This window comes from Falco rusticolus, chromosome 2 (assembly GCF_015220075.1).
Source record: "Falco rusticolus isolate bFalRus1 chromosome 2, bFalRus1.pri, whole genome shotgun sequence".
In the NCBI taxonomy this organism is placed as follows: Eukaryota; Metazoa; Chordata; class Aves; order Falconiformes; family Falconidae; genus Falco; species Falco rusticolus.
In genome coordinates, this window is record NC_051188.1 from 53,943,965 (window position 1) to 53,960,632 (window position 16,668).

The 16,668-nt window shown below is 35.8% G+C and overlaps 1 protein-coding gene across 1 annotated transcript in view; it reads left to right on the forward strand.

The window, feature by feature from the left end:
- The window catches only part of GPC5 (glypican 5), a 710,635-nt gene that overhangs the window by 393,082 nt on the left and 300,885 nt on the right, over nucleotides 1–16,668 (forward strand). Inside the window, exon 8 of the mRNA XM_037377909.1 lies at nucleotides 257–422. Coding sequence (XP_037233806.1) covers nucleotides 257–422 — 166 coding nt within the window. The remainder of the gene's footprint in view (nucleotides 1–256; nucleotides 423–16,668) is intronic.

The window sequence follows — 16,668 nt, forward strand, 5'->3', positions numbered from 1 at the left end:
CTAGCCATAAAGACGCAGACATCTGATACTTTTTTTTAATAGTAAAAATGAAGTCTACATCTCCAAATATCACACTCTTGAATCTGGCTGTAAGTTAAGGAAGAAAAAATAAAAGAAAATTCTTATTCTGTGGATCCTTTTTTTTTTTTTTTTTTTTTTAATCAGATAATTGCTAGAGAGACATACATGAAATTTTGGGTACTCATTGAAGTTCTCCATCTATTCAGGTAACTTAAATACCATATTTTGTCTTCAGCTGTTGCAGGGCAAATCATTTCCTAACTACGATAAATGGGATCTCCGACAAACAGGCAGTGGTGGTGGTAGTATAGATGAACAAATCAGTGGAGACTGTGATGATGAAGATGGTTGTGGAGGATCAGGAAGTGGAGAAGTCAAGACAGTCCTGAAAATTACAGACTGTAAGTCCGTGATTTTGTTTCTTTCATGCATTTAAATAATGAATTGGCATATTTTCCACTAATAGATGCTACTGAATTATCTTGGAAAAGGTGTGGAATAGTTGTCTGTATAATGTTACCAGGATTTATAGGAATAGAAGGAATAGAACTGTGATTATAGAATCTCTATAAGCATGGTATGAATATGAGTATCACTTACATCATAACACATCTAAAAACGTATTTGGCATAATGTAGACTGGCTGCAACACAGTATCTTAGTCAAATAAAAGGTGTTACAATGACATGTTGTTGCGAGTTACTACTTTAACATAAAAGGTTTGGCAGTTAAGCAGAGAAATTGTTCTAATTTTTCATGGAACTGTGGCAAAATAAAAGTTTTAGTAGTTGTAGCTGAATTTCATAGAGAACTATTGGAACCAATGTACCGTAGCACTCAGCATCAATGCCATTATAACTTCTCACTTCTTTCTGCTTTTCTTGCTTTTTGGTCTTTGTGTGTGTGTGTGTGTGGGGGGGGGGGGGTAGGGGTTGGTGTTTGGGGTTTTTTTTTCTTTTGTTTTCTTTTCTGAAACACATTTGTAACAATTTTTTTCAAAACATCATTTGTGTGCTTCAGTGACATGGCACTGCAAGCATGAGCAATTGTATTGAAGCACAAGTAAGTTAACTACTTTTCTGAATCATGACATTATTCTGCATCTCTTATTTCTCTTCCCAGTGTAGAAATATAGGCAGAGATGATGAGACTAAATGCCTGGTATCATCAAAATTACATTTCTGCATTTTGCATTTTTTTGCCTTCTACATTTTTCATTGCAAAATGCAATGCTAATAGGTAAGAAGTCAGAGTTGGTGTAAATCCCTGAATTTATCCATATTTACTCAATGTGAGTGCTCTCTGTATTTCCAAGCTTAGGTGAGAACCCAAAGTCCTTCTTGACAGTAAAACAGCAATTTAGAAATGTAGCTCTAGAGAAGCTGTGATGTATGGTTGCCCAATTCTGGTGTAAACAACTGGAGAAATGAGACTGAGCATTCTGGGGCATGCCTTAGCAGGTCAGTTTGGAATCAGTCTAAGATGCTGTTGCACTAATACCTAGTCTACACATTTTCAAGTCCTGCTATAGCTTCTCTAGATGGGATTTTAAGAGATCTGCAAAAAGGTTTGGACACTTCACTTCCTGAGAGTGCGTTTGAAGTCTTAACTTTGAAAAAAGAAGTTAGAGATCAAATATTTAAAAGCAGATGTACTTTGGAATATTGGATGTATTATATCTATTTGATAATGACACTTTATGGTACCAAGACGGTAAATATGACTAGGGCTAGAAAGTATTAAATGTCGAGAGAATTGCAAGAATACTATATTTTCTTCTACTCTCTTCTACTGCATTAGAATTTTCTTCATATTGATATATTTAGTGTAATCTTTTCAAAATGTCAAAAATATAATTAGCCTTCATAATCTTTTTATACTACATATATTATAAATCTCTAGAATTATAAAGTATATATTAGGCATACTGAAGTTTGCAGGTAATCCTGTTTCATTTGAACCTATTCTAAGATATTATAGAACAAAAGTATGAGTCCATACTGTTCAATATTATGACTTGTGCATAAATCTTTAGTTACTAGTACCTTTGAAGAGATTTTACAGATTTATGCTGGTATGCATTTATTACTTGAAATGCACTTTAAAAGGGGTCTTGAATGTATACCAGAAGGAGTCCTAGACGACACTACTTTGTTCTGGGATATCATACATGGCTACTGGACTTTCTGTCTAACAACTATTAAAACATTCCAGTTATTAAGAATTATGTTACAATGTAGGTCAAGAAAATATTTTTCTTCAGAAATCACTTAAGCGTATATTTAAAATAAATTAAACAGGATCTTGAACAATTCTTCTTTTCAATCATTGTGATATACGAGTAGGACTTTGGCAATTAAAAGTGAAATTGAAAGTGAAAAAAGTAAAATAAATATATTTTAGTAAGCAAACAAAATGATCTCAAGATTTATAATTTTAAGTGGGGAACTAGAATAAAAAAATCAGAAGATAAACATCATCCCAATTGAATCTGGCAGAATTTTCTTAGCTTCAAGTGATTGGTATCAATTTCAAGCTAAGTCAGATCCTGAACTTTTTTTTTTCAGTTGAAAAGCTACATTAACTCTGGTGATATTGCTTACTGCTCTTGGAAAAGCATGACTGAACTTCAGCTAAGCCTAGAGGTTGACTACAATATGTTTGATCCTCAATGTTAGCTTGTTAGTTTTAGTGCTTTTTTGTGCATCCCATATTTTTTTTTCAGTTGCATAAAAACAGCCGGAAATGTCTGAGTACTGTTCTGTATTTTGTTATAGTTTGTGTTTTATCATATATGTCATGGAACACCAACAAAACTTGATATAGAAACTTTTATTGGTAGTCCTAAATAAACTGACATAAAAAAATAAACCCACACTTGCAGTATGAGCAAGATTGGAAAGTTAGATTCATTCAAACCCATCCCTTCATAAGCTTCTGATCTGCAAATGCTTGTAACCTTACTCAGAAGTCAAGCTCAAGAGTTGGTGTACATCTCTATAATATTATTTTGTTTCTTCTGGTATATAACAGATAATTCTTCAGGTTTTCCACTGTTACTAGCTGTTTCTATGGATTCTAAAAACACTAGCTTATCAGTGTAACATGACATTCTTAAACTGAAAAACAGACCTCAGCTGCAGTAGAACTGGACAGGTACAGATGCAATGGACTTTGTTGCCCAATGTCCATATAGCAACTCACAAATCATGGCAGAAGAAAAATGACACACATTGGAAATACCAGTGGCCTAGTATTTAATTTCTGTGAACTTTCGATTTGAGAAAACCAGTAAGAAAACCATAAAGACAGGAGGCAGAAATGAGGTGGAGCAAAGAAAACATAAGTGTCGATCATACTCCTCTTTCTCTAGAGACTTAGTCTTCCAGCTATATTGCTAAATGGGTGACAGTAGACATGTAAAAGACACAAATGACACCAGTATTGAAACCAAATAGTTTGAATGTGAATATGAACTCAGCTTTTACTGTTGCAGTTTTAAACACATACTCTTGTTAAGTCATTTTGTCTAAGAAGACTTTAAGTAAAAAGAACTTTCAAGAAGTTTTAATAAACTCCAGAAACCAGATACTTACTTTCTCGTCATAGGTAAACATTATTATGCTTATGTTTAATTATTGTGGCTTATTATAGATAAGGACTTTATAATGCATTTAAGATTTCTGAAGCTCAAAACAGAATTATGACTTATACAATGGGTAAGTTATTTCATAATTATATTGTTTTAATGTGTCACATTAAAATGGGTGAAAAAACGTTATTTACGGGGTGTAGTAACATATACATTTTAACTGTATCCATTGTGCACATGATTAATTCACTTTACCTTAAATAGTTTTGATACATGGAAACATACAGATATTTTTTTTTCCTCACCGAAGAAATCTTTTGCAGTCTTTTTTTCTAGGCAACTTTGTGTTCTCTCATAATCAGTCAGGAAAGGAAGAGGGAAAAAATTACCTATTTTGTTTTATAATAGAGTCTAAAGGTCCTAGTCAAAGCCAGGGCTCCTTTTTGTTAACTGTTCCAGACATTTTCACCAAGGAAATTATCCTGTCTGCAACAAATTCATAATCTTAATAAACTGATAAGGTATGACACTGAAGTAGTCTTTTTAAGTACATGGCTTTGTATAAAAATAAAATGTAAAGTCACACGCACCTTTTTTTTCCGGTGCTATGCCATTACCTTCTGAACATGTGTAATATTCTCAGACCTGCAAAGAAAGGAGGGAAAGGGAGAAGATATGTTTCTGTCAAGACAAACCTCTAGCTGTTTTGTGGGAACACATACCTGCTGAAGTCAAAGGTGACTTATTTCTACACTCTGTGCTATGGGTGTAAGAATTGTTTTCACTTTGTGTTGGAGACTGACAAATATGTGGCGACAGGCTTTAGGCTTTGGAAGGCCAATGAAAAGATTTGGCATTTATAGCTCAGAAGGGCTAGTTTTAACATTACCCTGGTGCATAAAATATGTTATATTTTGAAAAATTCTAGTTTTCATATCAGTCAATCCTTACTTCACATTCAATATTTCAAATCGACTACTTTGCTCTTCATAAGTACTTTTAAAATATAGCAAATTGGTGCAGTTATTTGAAGGAATGGTACTAGAAAGGATAGTGTACTTTAAATGTATAAAATAAATAGTAATATAAAGTCTTGACACTTCATTTGCTAGTTTTATTCTGCTCTAACCCAGGAGCTCCCACAGGACTATTTCATGCGTCACAATGAATTACCTTCTCAAAAACCCCTGCAGAATGCAAGAGGTAATAACAAAAAATGCTTATCGCCTATATATTGATTTGAATCTGCTTTCAAATAGGTCTGTGAGGAAGGGCTCATCCTGATATAACTCCTCTGAGGTACTCAATACCATCTATCAAAATTCTCATAAGACTTTCAGTAAGACCACTAATTTTCTGAAAAGTACTCTACCAGTGCATTGGCTTTCTTTTCTCTTTTTAACATGCAGTACAGGTGTTTCTTTACTACAGCCAGAGAGCTCCTAGTTTAGGGCTCATATATGTGGAAATATCAAGGATGTCTTTGTGCTTAAGATATAACAGGCAAATCTTGTCTCTCTTGTTTGATTTTTATCTCACCTGATACTCATCCTGTCTGAGGAAAAAAATCTCCAAAATGTTTTGAGGACTACATAATTTGTAGATTACTATTTTCTTGTTCAGATTATGCAAAAGAGGTAAAATAACTTGGAAAAGGCTTTATGTTGTGATTGCCATATAAAAAGAGGGTACTATGTACGATTCAAATAAACCAGTCTGTGCCTCTTATCTGACATTATACTGCATTCTCAAGTCTCAAACATTCTTTGTCCTCATTCTGCTCCTTCACCCACTTCAATATAGTTGCTTTTTTCTTTTAAAAAATACCTGATTCTAATGGCACCTTCTGTGACCAAAACTGCTTAACACTGGCAATAAAATATCTGTTAAGATGTTTGCCATCTGTTATATTGTTTTAAACTCTCATCTGCATTCTGTGCTACCTCAGTAAAGGAAGAGATCCATTATGTTTGAGTAGGATTTCAGGTCTTATTTTGTTTACACACAATAGTATTCTTCCTAATTGCCCATTGTTAATATGAAATGTTCTTATTTGGGATGTCTTTGGAAGGGCTACACGAATTCACGCTTTACATGCTCAATCAGGTCAGAACAATTCAATTAAAAATGAATGAAAAAATAAAAGTTCTTGCTGTGAATCCCAAACTTGGTCTAAATATTGCACTAACTTTTAGCACTTGCTTTTATACTGAGATTTTATATTTTATTTTATGGAATGGGTATGATTAACCATTTCTTTTTTAACTAGAAGAACTGACATTTAATGAAGGTGCTTGACATATTTTAATGGAATTGAATGCTGTCCAATTCAAGACTGTTTTTTAACCTTAAAAAATTCTCTAGAAATAGACGATGTGCATTCCCTGTCTCATAATTCTGTCTATAGCTGGTGAGTTGTCTTTGAGGGAACATGTCTTAAGGATGCTTGTGGAGAAGAAGCAGGAAACACGGAATATCAGACAACAATTCACCCATTTTGAAATGCAAGAAGAGAGTGCCTTGCCCCACTATGACACTCACTGTGACTTTTGCACTAATTTCAGGCAAAAACATGCTTTCACACAGAAGGTGTTTTTAGCTCCCACATTTCATGAGAGTACCATTCAGAATTCTTTTTATAGTCCACAGTGGGAGACTTGATGTATTATTATTCACTGCCAGGTCTGTTTGAGCAAGGACTGTATCTGTAATTGGCTTTCTGGTCCTCTGTAATTGCTTCTGTGCTCTTTGGTCTGAAATTAGGTGAAACCAGCAAATGGCATATTCTTCATTCAGTACGTAACTTGGTTCAAACAGCTCAAAAGTGTCTACATATCTGGAAGACCAATCAGAATTTTGGGGTTTTTTCTCTCTATCCAAGGAAAGAGCTTGAAGGATGCACCTGCTTGTGAAAAGGAAAAGTTAGAAGGCAGTGAATGAGTCCATGGAGAGGAGTGAGCTTTCCTTCCTGCTCTGTTAATTAGAGCCGCAGTATTTTCCAGGCTGGCAAATTACCCTTTCATTTCTCTGTTACCACACGAATTGACTATCTCCGCCAGGATGCCAACTTTATTCCTGTGTATGGCCAATTAGTCTAAAGGTAGTTCAGATGATACATAGCCTGCATCATACCTTGACCACACAATACCATATTCTGTATTTCTCTTATTATACCAAAAAGGAGCTCCTGAAGAGCTGTAACCTTCACAGGAGAATCCAGATCAGAAAAGGACACAGCATAGAATATTCTCTGTGCTCAGTTTTTGCAGGCATAAAGCAGTAGGCAGGAGTGTTGTTTTTTTAAAAGTTGCTAAAAACTAAGAAGTAATAAGTTGGAATCTGTCCAACGATCAGATGGTGTACTCTTCGTAAGAGTGGCACTGACTACTTTCCGTCTACTGCTGTGGAAAGAAGATAGACCATTCTCTATCCGGATAAATAGCTATAACATCTAATATCTTGTTCTTTTTCCTCAGGAAATATTAAAGAATGAATAAGAAAGCAATATACATTAGTGCTTTTCTGGAAAGTTTGTTTCTTTACTGGTAACTGTGGGTATGAATATTTATACATCAGTTCAATGAAAGAATACATGCAGTAAAAAGCTCTAATTTTCTGGTAACTTCAGAATTAGTGGTATTATTATAGGGTAATTCCCATCAAAATATAACCTCATGTTATTTATGCAGGTCATTTGTAATAATTAAACTGCTCTGATGTGCTGTGTTTTAGACCAGTGAGTATACTCCTTAAATGCTTTTTGATAACTTAAAACCTTTACAGAGTACTTGTGCTTCTTTGTTTATGGTTGTGGTAGGCTCTGTCATAACAATCTTCATGTGGAATGTAACATGTTAATATCAGGCAATGCACTGTTGAAAAGTACAAAATTTTATATTAGCTGACTTTATTTCTGCTTCTATGTGAATTCCCTCAGCAAATTTTATGTAACCCTTCCCCTTATTTGTTTTTGAATTACCATTCCAAGCTGACAGTATGGATTTAATCCATTACTCACATTAAATTTGTCACTCAGAAGTATAAATGTTGACTCCTGACAAAAGATTGTGTTCAAGAGAAAGAGCTGATACTTTTTAAATAGGAAACAACTCAAAACTGAATGTCATCATTTGTTTTTTTCCAATGCATAATATGAATATGTAGGCCACACGTATTTGCAAAATAAGATACAAGGAAGCTGTAACTTTTGTTTAGTTTATACACTGCATTCCAAATGAAATTGCTTTCTTTTTTCTCTCACTACTTCATGCCATTATACATCCAGCAACTTTACCTGTGCAAACTTCATAGGCTGGTGAAGGTCTATGCATAGGAGTCTACAAGTGATTTTTTTTTTTTTCTTTTTTGTGGAAATCATTGGAACTTGTGTATCACTGGAGCTTTGTTTATGTTTCAATAACTTATATCATTATGTATTTATATGCTAACACTTGATCATGCATACAAAAAAATCTTTGAACTTCATATGTGTTGACAATACGTGTCTTCTTGCTGAAAGAAAATGCTGATTTATTGAAATGTAAATTTTCCATGGGAATGTACCAATTACAATAAATCTTTCTCTTCAGAAGATTTTCAGTTCCTCAAAAGACAAGGGAAAGAGAGAGAAGAGCTCAGATTATAACAGTCATCCTGTGAGAAGGAAGGCTGCGATACCCCGTGCCTCTCAATTAATATTAGTCTATGAGAATGTTATTCGTGTTTTGTGTGATATCATCAAAGTTGGGTGATTTACTAATCCAATCTCCTCAAATAAGACAGTGGAAAATTAGTTAAGGTTGGTCCTTCAAAAAGTGACAGATTATGCCCAAGTATGTTGTCTCCTATACCTATTATAAGTCTGTCTCTGTTCAGTTCCAAAGACTCTTCAGTTATTTGGATACTGTAGGAAAAAATGGAGAAAGATAATAATCAGGCTAAATCCCTAGAGTTGTGTTAAAGCCATTCAGCTCATGTATGGGGGGAAAACCAGAATAACCACTTCACTAGTGTCAGACCTGAGTTGAGGTCTTTGTTTTCCTAAAAAAACTTTTAACAGTTTTGTATTCCATCCCATTAACAGATAAGAACTTTGAATATATCATGAAGGAAAAAGAAGATACTATGTCCAACTCTAAAAAAAAGAAGTGCACCTGTTAAAGAAGCTTCTCCACCATAGTTATCCCATAGCAGTCTCAGGACAATAAGGTAATTTATTTGAGTGGTACAGCAGCAGAAAGAGCTCGAGCTGGGTGCCTCCACAGAGGGACCCTAAAAAAAGAAATTCCTGCACAATTATATCTTTACAATCTAAGTTCCTGACCCTTCTCATGGCAGTTCTGATTATTAGTAACATTAGGGTCTGGGGTCTTCCCTTTCCTCACTGAGTCCTTTCATTGTCTCTAGGTGAGCCATTTCTTATCTCTAAGGCTGCAACTTCTGCTGGTGACTGTAGCAGCCTTCCTTGCTTCCTTATCTCCCAGCTCAAAGCAGCTTTTGAGGCCTTCTTTCAGGGAATTAGGTAAAAGTTCAACATATATCTGTTAAAGTTCACAGTTTGCGGCCTAAGCCTTCAGCAAATTTAGCTACTAATGTTAAGCAGTTAACTCCAGACAGTTTCAGTCTAATATTCCTTAACACACCTTTATGCATTTTTTTCATACAAAACAGTAAAATTCCTTATCTACTCTAGATTAATTTATGCACTATTTATACAGTCTGGCTAACTGAAAAATAATAAGGCTAATACATGTCACATTTTAAATGAGATCTGATCAAGTTTCTTCAGAAGTTAGAAGGCATCATTTCACTGACTTCATAGGAGCTTCTCTTTTCCAGAGTGACCACATAATGACTTTAGCAGGCATTACACAGTTCTAATTATGTTTTAAAAGGAATTACCTTTAATAATACCACTAATTCTGAAGTTACCAAAAAATTGGAGCCTTTTACTGCTTGTTTTATTTCATTGAACCAATGTCTAATAATTATATTTCTAAAAATTTCTTATTATTCATTGATTATACTTCAAGCAATCAGTATTTTTTTATTAAATTAGTTGTTTAAAATGTGCTTTATAATAATGCTGAGGATCTGAAGAGATTATTCACATATTATCTGTAATAGTTTTTGTTATCCACTTTTGATGATTCTTTTACTTTTCCAGTGTATTTCTACTCTACTGACATAAAGCCTCAAAGAATACACAAGAGGCTTTTTTTCTGGTAGAAACTGACTTTTCTTATTACTTTGACAGAAAGGCAATAAAAAACTCACACAATGTAGTTTGAAAGGATTGTCATATTCTAGTAACAATTTCCTAAAAAGGTCAGATTAGCTATCAATGTTACAGTAAAAACTTGTAAAAAAATTTTCAACACCCAAAATCTAAACATGAATGTTAGAAGGCAGCTTTACACTACTGTTCACTTTATTTTACTCAAGATGTAATCTTACTTCAGTAACAGTAGATAAGGGGACAGGATTTTTCTTCATGTTGGCTAATTATAATGTTAACATCTGTGCTTGAACTAAGCTATTTAGACTTCTTTTATAATCACTGTAAACAAATAAATATTTATCACTGGAATTGAATAAACACACGTGAGCGCAATTCATTAGGCATATATAGTACCCTACAATCCTTATGTCTCTCAACTGATTGTGAAAGGACTCAGGCTTCAGTAGCTCGCATAGAGTTATCTATAGTTAGACAAGTCTTAACCTAAGATAGGTTCTTTTGCTTTGTTCTGGTTTTGATTTTATTTTGCTTAATTTTAGGTAAGGGTTAAATATTTTTCAGTGTACTTTACCATCCAATTCTCAAGCTCACTAATGATTTTTACAACATAAAGTAGAGGAGCTCCTTGCAAATAGAGCAAACAAGGCCTGCAAAATGGAATTCATGTTGTCTGAAAAGCCTTGTTTGCTAAAAGAAATCTTTCATTCTTCCTTCATCTGTGATGGAGAAAATGGTCACTGGTGCAAAAGGATGTGGGAATGGCTGTCAGTCCCATGGTGTGTTTGGTTATCAAACAGTCTTGGTATCTGTTTTATGTTTCTCTTTTTAGATTTGGAACACAGCAAAATAAAAGTTTAAACTACAACAAACTAAAATTTCATTATCATTATATTAAAAAGGAACTATTTCAATGAATTGAAAAGGAACTGTAAACCACTTTTTAAAACTGCTTATGAAAGAATGTGCTTATTTTTCAAAGCTCCAAATCACATCAGATCTTTCTCTTTCAATCTATTTTTTAAACAGATTGTAACCATGATAAATGTCACACTTCGGTAAACTCAAAGGTAGTTTATGATCAAAGGTAGTTCCTCTGCCTGTCACGTGTCTCCAGTCTTTATTATGTTCTTAAAAAAAACAACAGTGGGATCTCCTGAGAGTTCCGTTTATAACCTGTGCAGAACCTTAAATTAGATTAATTTCATATTTGTGTATTCCACACTTAATGATTATAACTCCAATGCCTTGAATAATCTGCTTCTTGATAATTCATGTTCAAATAATTTTTAAACTTTTAAGTAAAAGAGAATCAATTAATTTTATTTGTTACAGAAACTTAACACTATTTTTCCCCCCTAGAAATAATCTATATGGGATATGTGACTATGAAAGAGGTGATTCTTAAAATCTGCAAAATTTGTGTGAATATATATATAAAACAAAAAAAAACCCACAAAAGTTTCCCAAAGAAGGGTGAATCTATTCTAAAATACTCAGTTATGACCTGTATTCTCTGAAGCAATGTTTCTGCAAGGCAGAAACTGAGTTTCCTTTTTCTTCTGTTCTTCTAAAGGGAAGTGATTAGATATCTGCATAATTCCAGTCTGGCCTATGAATGCAATGCCTCTTTTCTAGAATTAGTCTGCTAATAGGCACAAGTACTGTTCTTTACTTTCTGTGAAGAAATGTATGGAAAGGGTAGTGCAAGGCAAAAAGTACTCTTTGTGCTCTCATCCTCTCAGGATTCCTCTCTAGATCAGACACCTAACTGCAGGGGTGGGGCCCAGCTGCCTAGACGTGCTGTTATTTTGGCGGATCATTTCAGGAGTCTGTTTCAGTATGTGCACACTAGTTTCTTTTGAGTGTATGAATGGTGTTTCCAGTGACTATAGCAGGAGCTAGTGCACGTTAAACCTTGTATTGTAGATACCTACATTTAGAAAAGGGAATTTGGAGATAAATTCCACTCCTTGTGTTTTCAAAGGTTGCCTAACTAGAACAACTCTCTGCCAGATGTTGGCCCATAGCAGTGAGAGAAGACGTGCTGGAACAAAAGTAATTTTTCTTACTTGGAGCCCCATTAAAGCAAATTCTGTTCAAGGTCAGTAGGCGTGCTTAAGGAAGGGAAAATCTCCTGCTTCCTTGTGATTTACCCAGTTGCAGAAACAGAGGGTTATGCCACAGCTCAACAGACACAGATTTCATCAAAGGCATTCTTCGTGGCACCATATAGTCACTAACGGTTTTTATGTCAAATCCATTACATCTATGAAACCAGGATCTTTTCTCCCATTTGGCTTCCTTTCTTAAGTACATAGTGCTTGCAGTCATCCCCGGGTAAATGCTTTTATAGCACAAGGTTAAATTAAGCCCCCCTTGAGCAGCTGGTACATTCAGACATATGATTTGGGCTTGTTATCAACATTTTGATCATGGACAGGTCATAACGAAAGCTGTGCCAGGTTTCCAGGAAGGGCATGGACCCCTTATTATTTTTTAATCAATAATGCCCTAAGCATTATGCACATAAGTTATTCAATGCCATTTTAATTCAAGGCCAAAAGGGCTCTGAGGCCATACCTGGAGGAGCAAATATATAGCTTTGACAACAGTGGTAGACTGAAATAGAATGTCTAAGAATAAGAAACTAGTCCCGAAGAGAGGAATTTTTTGAGGAAAAACTCTCATTGAGATGTCTGAATGAGAACAAGTCTGAACAGAGAAGGATGTATGAGAAATAGGCAGAAACATCATTCTTTGCTCCCTTTATAGTGTCTGCTCCACCATTTTTCATTTTTTCCCCAATATTTATAGGCTTAAAAAGATACCACAGAATCATTAAATGGTTTGGGTTGGAAAGGACCTTAAAGATCATCTAGTTCCAACCCCCCTGCCATGGGCAGGGACACCTTCCACTAGACCCAGTTGCTCAAAGCCACATCCAACCTGGCCTTGAACACTTCCAGGGATGGGGCATCCACAGCTTCTCTGGGCAACCTGTTCCAGTGCCTCACCACCCTCACAGTAAAGAATTTCTTCCTAATATCTGTTGATGTGTGTAAGACTCCTTCTCCAAGGCCAGAGTGTGGATCCTGTGACCAGCTTTAGGATGTAAGAAACACAGTCTGGGACACTTATATAGGTGATAATGATACAAAATTACAATACCCTTAAGAAAGTCTTACAGATTGCAACAGTGACATTTGGAAAATGTGTCAGTTGTAAGCGTGGAGACAGCTGGCTGTTAAACAATACTGTTTCTGAAATACCAGGAAGAAAAATCAGTATATGACAGCTGTTCTTAAAGGAAGAAGCTATGTACAAGCTAAATAGCTGCAAAATAATCGCTTAGTACATATTGTATTGATACCTTACATAGATAAATTAAATCATTAGCAAAAAAAAAAGAAGGAACTATTAATTAAGGTGAAGGTTTCCTAATCAAATATTTCAGCAAAAGCTAGTTATAGACAAAAATATCGATCATATATTGTTACTTGCAGAAGTACTTGGGGTTTATTAAAACATTTATTGCTTGTTAAATGCTGGCTAGTTAGAAGTGTACATCAGGGATTCTATATTCAATAATTAAACATGCCTGCTCATATATTTAAATGACAATAATAAGGAACTTAAACAGGTTGCCAGTTTATAATGTGCTAGTCTCTGGTAGTTCCAGGACTTAGAGACATAAGACATTAGACACACTTTAAATATTGGCAAACTAAGAGCACTGACTATTGTTTGCAGACTGATTTATCTGAGAAGGTGGCCTTTGCTGCCCACCTTGCCTGTCCTCTGGAGCTGTACCTTCTCTAGCCAGTGTAGATGAACCACACAGGAAGCTGGATCTCCACCTTAACTATCTAGAGACCAGCATTTTAAGGCAAACCAAATGTCTTTCTGCTCTATGTTAGTATAGATGTGATGGGTTGATTTGGCTGGTTGCCAGATACACACCCAGCTGCATGATAAAAAAACACCAACAACATGGTAAAATGAAAAATGTTGTATGTTGAGATAAAAAATAGGGAGATAACTTACCAATTACCAACTCAGGGAAAGTTGGTTGAATTTCTTGCCAACTAAAATAGAATTGGATTGTAAGAAACAAACACTTTCCCCCCATCACCCACCTTTTTCACTCAACTTCACGGCTTCATTGCCAGCTCCTTTACCTCCTCCTGCCACACAGTGGTGTGGGGGTGACAGGGAAAGGGGGTTGCAGTCTGTTCATAACAGGTCCTCTCTGCTCGTGTTTTCTTCCCTGCTGCAGCATGGGTCCTCTTCATGGGATGCAGTCCTTCAGGAAAAGACTGCTCCAGAATGGGGCCCTAACCACAGGCTGCAGTTTCCTTCAGGGCACATCCACCTGCTCCAGCATAGTCTCCTCTACAGGCTGCAGTGTGGTTATCAGCTCCAGTGCGGGGCTCTGCACAGGCTACAACAGAACAGCCTACTCCATTGTCGTCCTCTCCATAGGCTGCAGGGGAGTTTCTGCTCCCATACCTGAAGCATCTTCTCCCTCTCCATCTTATCTCACCTTGGGGTTCAGAGGGTTGTTCCTCTCACTTTGTTTTTTTTTTCCTTTTTCCTTTTTCTTTTTTCCTTACTGTTCACACTGCCAGGCAGCATTTTGCCATTTCTTAAATACCCTTTCCCCAGGGCACCACCATCTTGACTGATGGGGCTCAGCTGTGTCCTGTGGTGGGTCCAACTGGAACAAACTGTGTCCAGCAGGAGGCAGCCCTGGTGTCTTCTCACAGAGGCTGCCCCTCCAGTCCCCCCACCCCTGGCACCTGGGCATATAAACCCCGTGCAATAGCACCCTGGACACTGGTATGTCAGGTACCACAGAGGACTCCTCTGTCCTTATCTAGGGGAGTCGCTTTTGGAAGTGGGGCCAAGTGGACAGGTTCAAGAAGTACTTAGTTTAATTATTTGCTGCTTAATCCAGCCATAGTCATGAGCCAGCACTCTGGAGAGCCCTGTGGGCTCAGCTGCGAGCCTACTGCTGTACTTACGCTGCAGAAAGGGTGAAACCCATAAGTCAAATGGCAAAAACTGTAAGATTTTTTACAGTTTTATCTGCAGTAAGTCAACAAGTTTATTGCTCCATAAATTCTTATTTTAATATGCTTTTAATTTGATCAGATTTTTAACAGGAAAAAATTAGAACATTTTTCTTGTAGATCTGCTTACGTACAGTCAGGACTTCAGCTGCTCCTGTTCCTATGCCACATATTTTTGATAAATTCAGGACTAGTTCTTTTGAGACAGTCACCAACTACCAAAATTCCAGTAGCTTCAAATTGTGAAAAATGGTCCTGTGATTGATACCTTTGTTAACAACCTCTACAGAAAAAGGAAAAATTCAATAGATACTAGAAATAAATGGTAACTTCTTATGACCTGTGCTGAGCGACAATGGTCCAGGACCGAGCTGCCAGTGATTGCACTTTAAGGCTCTCATGAGGGAACTGAGGAAGCTGCTGCCTCTGGTTCTCAAGATTCACTTTGAATGCATTGAGAAAGATGTGTGATGTATAATGTCATAGCTTATATCATAAAAAGGAAAATATAATATATAATTAAAGACATTATGATAAAATCTGTGAACTCGGTAACATTTTAATGAAGTTATAGTTTTCTAGTAATACATCAAATGTAATATTCAGTTCATTAACAACACTCATTATCCCCAAACCCACAAACATTAATTTATTTTACTGTGCAGTTATTTCTACGAAATGTAAGTAATAAAATGTAAATGAAGGTGTTTAGAGAGATGGATTTAAAAAGAGACTAATCCAGAGTTTTTCTCTTCCACTCAGTCCTATTGCCTTTTCCTCCTTTTTTTATTGCTCCTCCTTTTCCTAATTAACTAACATTTGTCATCTTATGTCAACCAATACAATTATGTCATTATTTAAGATACTAATAGCCCCAGAAGCAGTTGCCTTACACATAAGCTGTCATGCCCAAATGACCACTTACCAAAGACCTAGATTTTAATTTCTTATCATTCATTACTGTTTCAATTGGTCTAAACAGAATAATTGAAGAACAGCAGGTGCTTTTTATTTCAGTTCTTCAAGCTTGTATCTTAACTTACCCTTTTAATAGCAATATTCTTTCACAGCGAGAAGGCAATTAATTCTTCTGTATGCCAGAAGATGCCACTGCAGCACTCGCTGACAAACAGCAAAGACTGATGTTAGGGGAGAAAGGTACGAACATTATCAGGTACAGCATCTGATTGATTGCTCCTGAGCAGGTAGTACTGTGAGTATCCTGAAAGTATGGTCTCTTAGTAAGAGAATGAGGTTCTACAATATTTTTTATTTTTACAAAAGAAGAAATAAAAGCAACTAGATGTTGGGAATTAAAGCAAATAGTTATTTTATGGCATAATTTCATTATCTGAAATCCTAGTACAGCATTTGCCAGCTTGGATATTTATGTGCTACAACACTGCAACAATCATCAATATGAGTACATGTCCTTTCTCCAAAGGGTTTTTCTGGAAAGGATTTCCCTACTGTTTAATACACTGTATAAATCACTTAAAAAAATAGTCTCCTTAGGTTACTATTTCATTTTCTTCTACATCCAGTTAATCACAGAGAGGTTTGATATCATCTATCTACTGCAGTGTCACGGTTGTGTTTGGTTTTTTTTTTTTTTCTTTCTTTCTTTCTTTTTCTTTAAAAAAATGCTTGTGGTGAGCAGTACATCACTAGCCTTAGAAACCAGGCTTTTCCCCAGGCAATAAGGAAACAGGGCAGCCAAAAAATGCTTCCCCAAAAGGTCT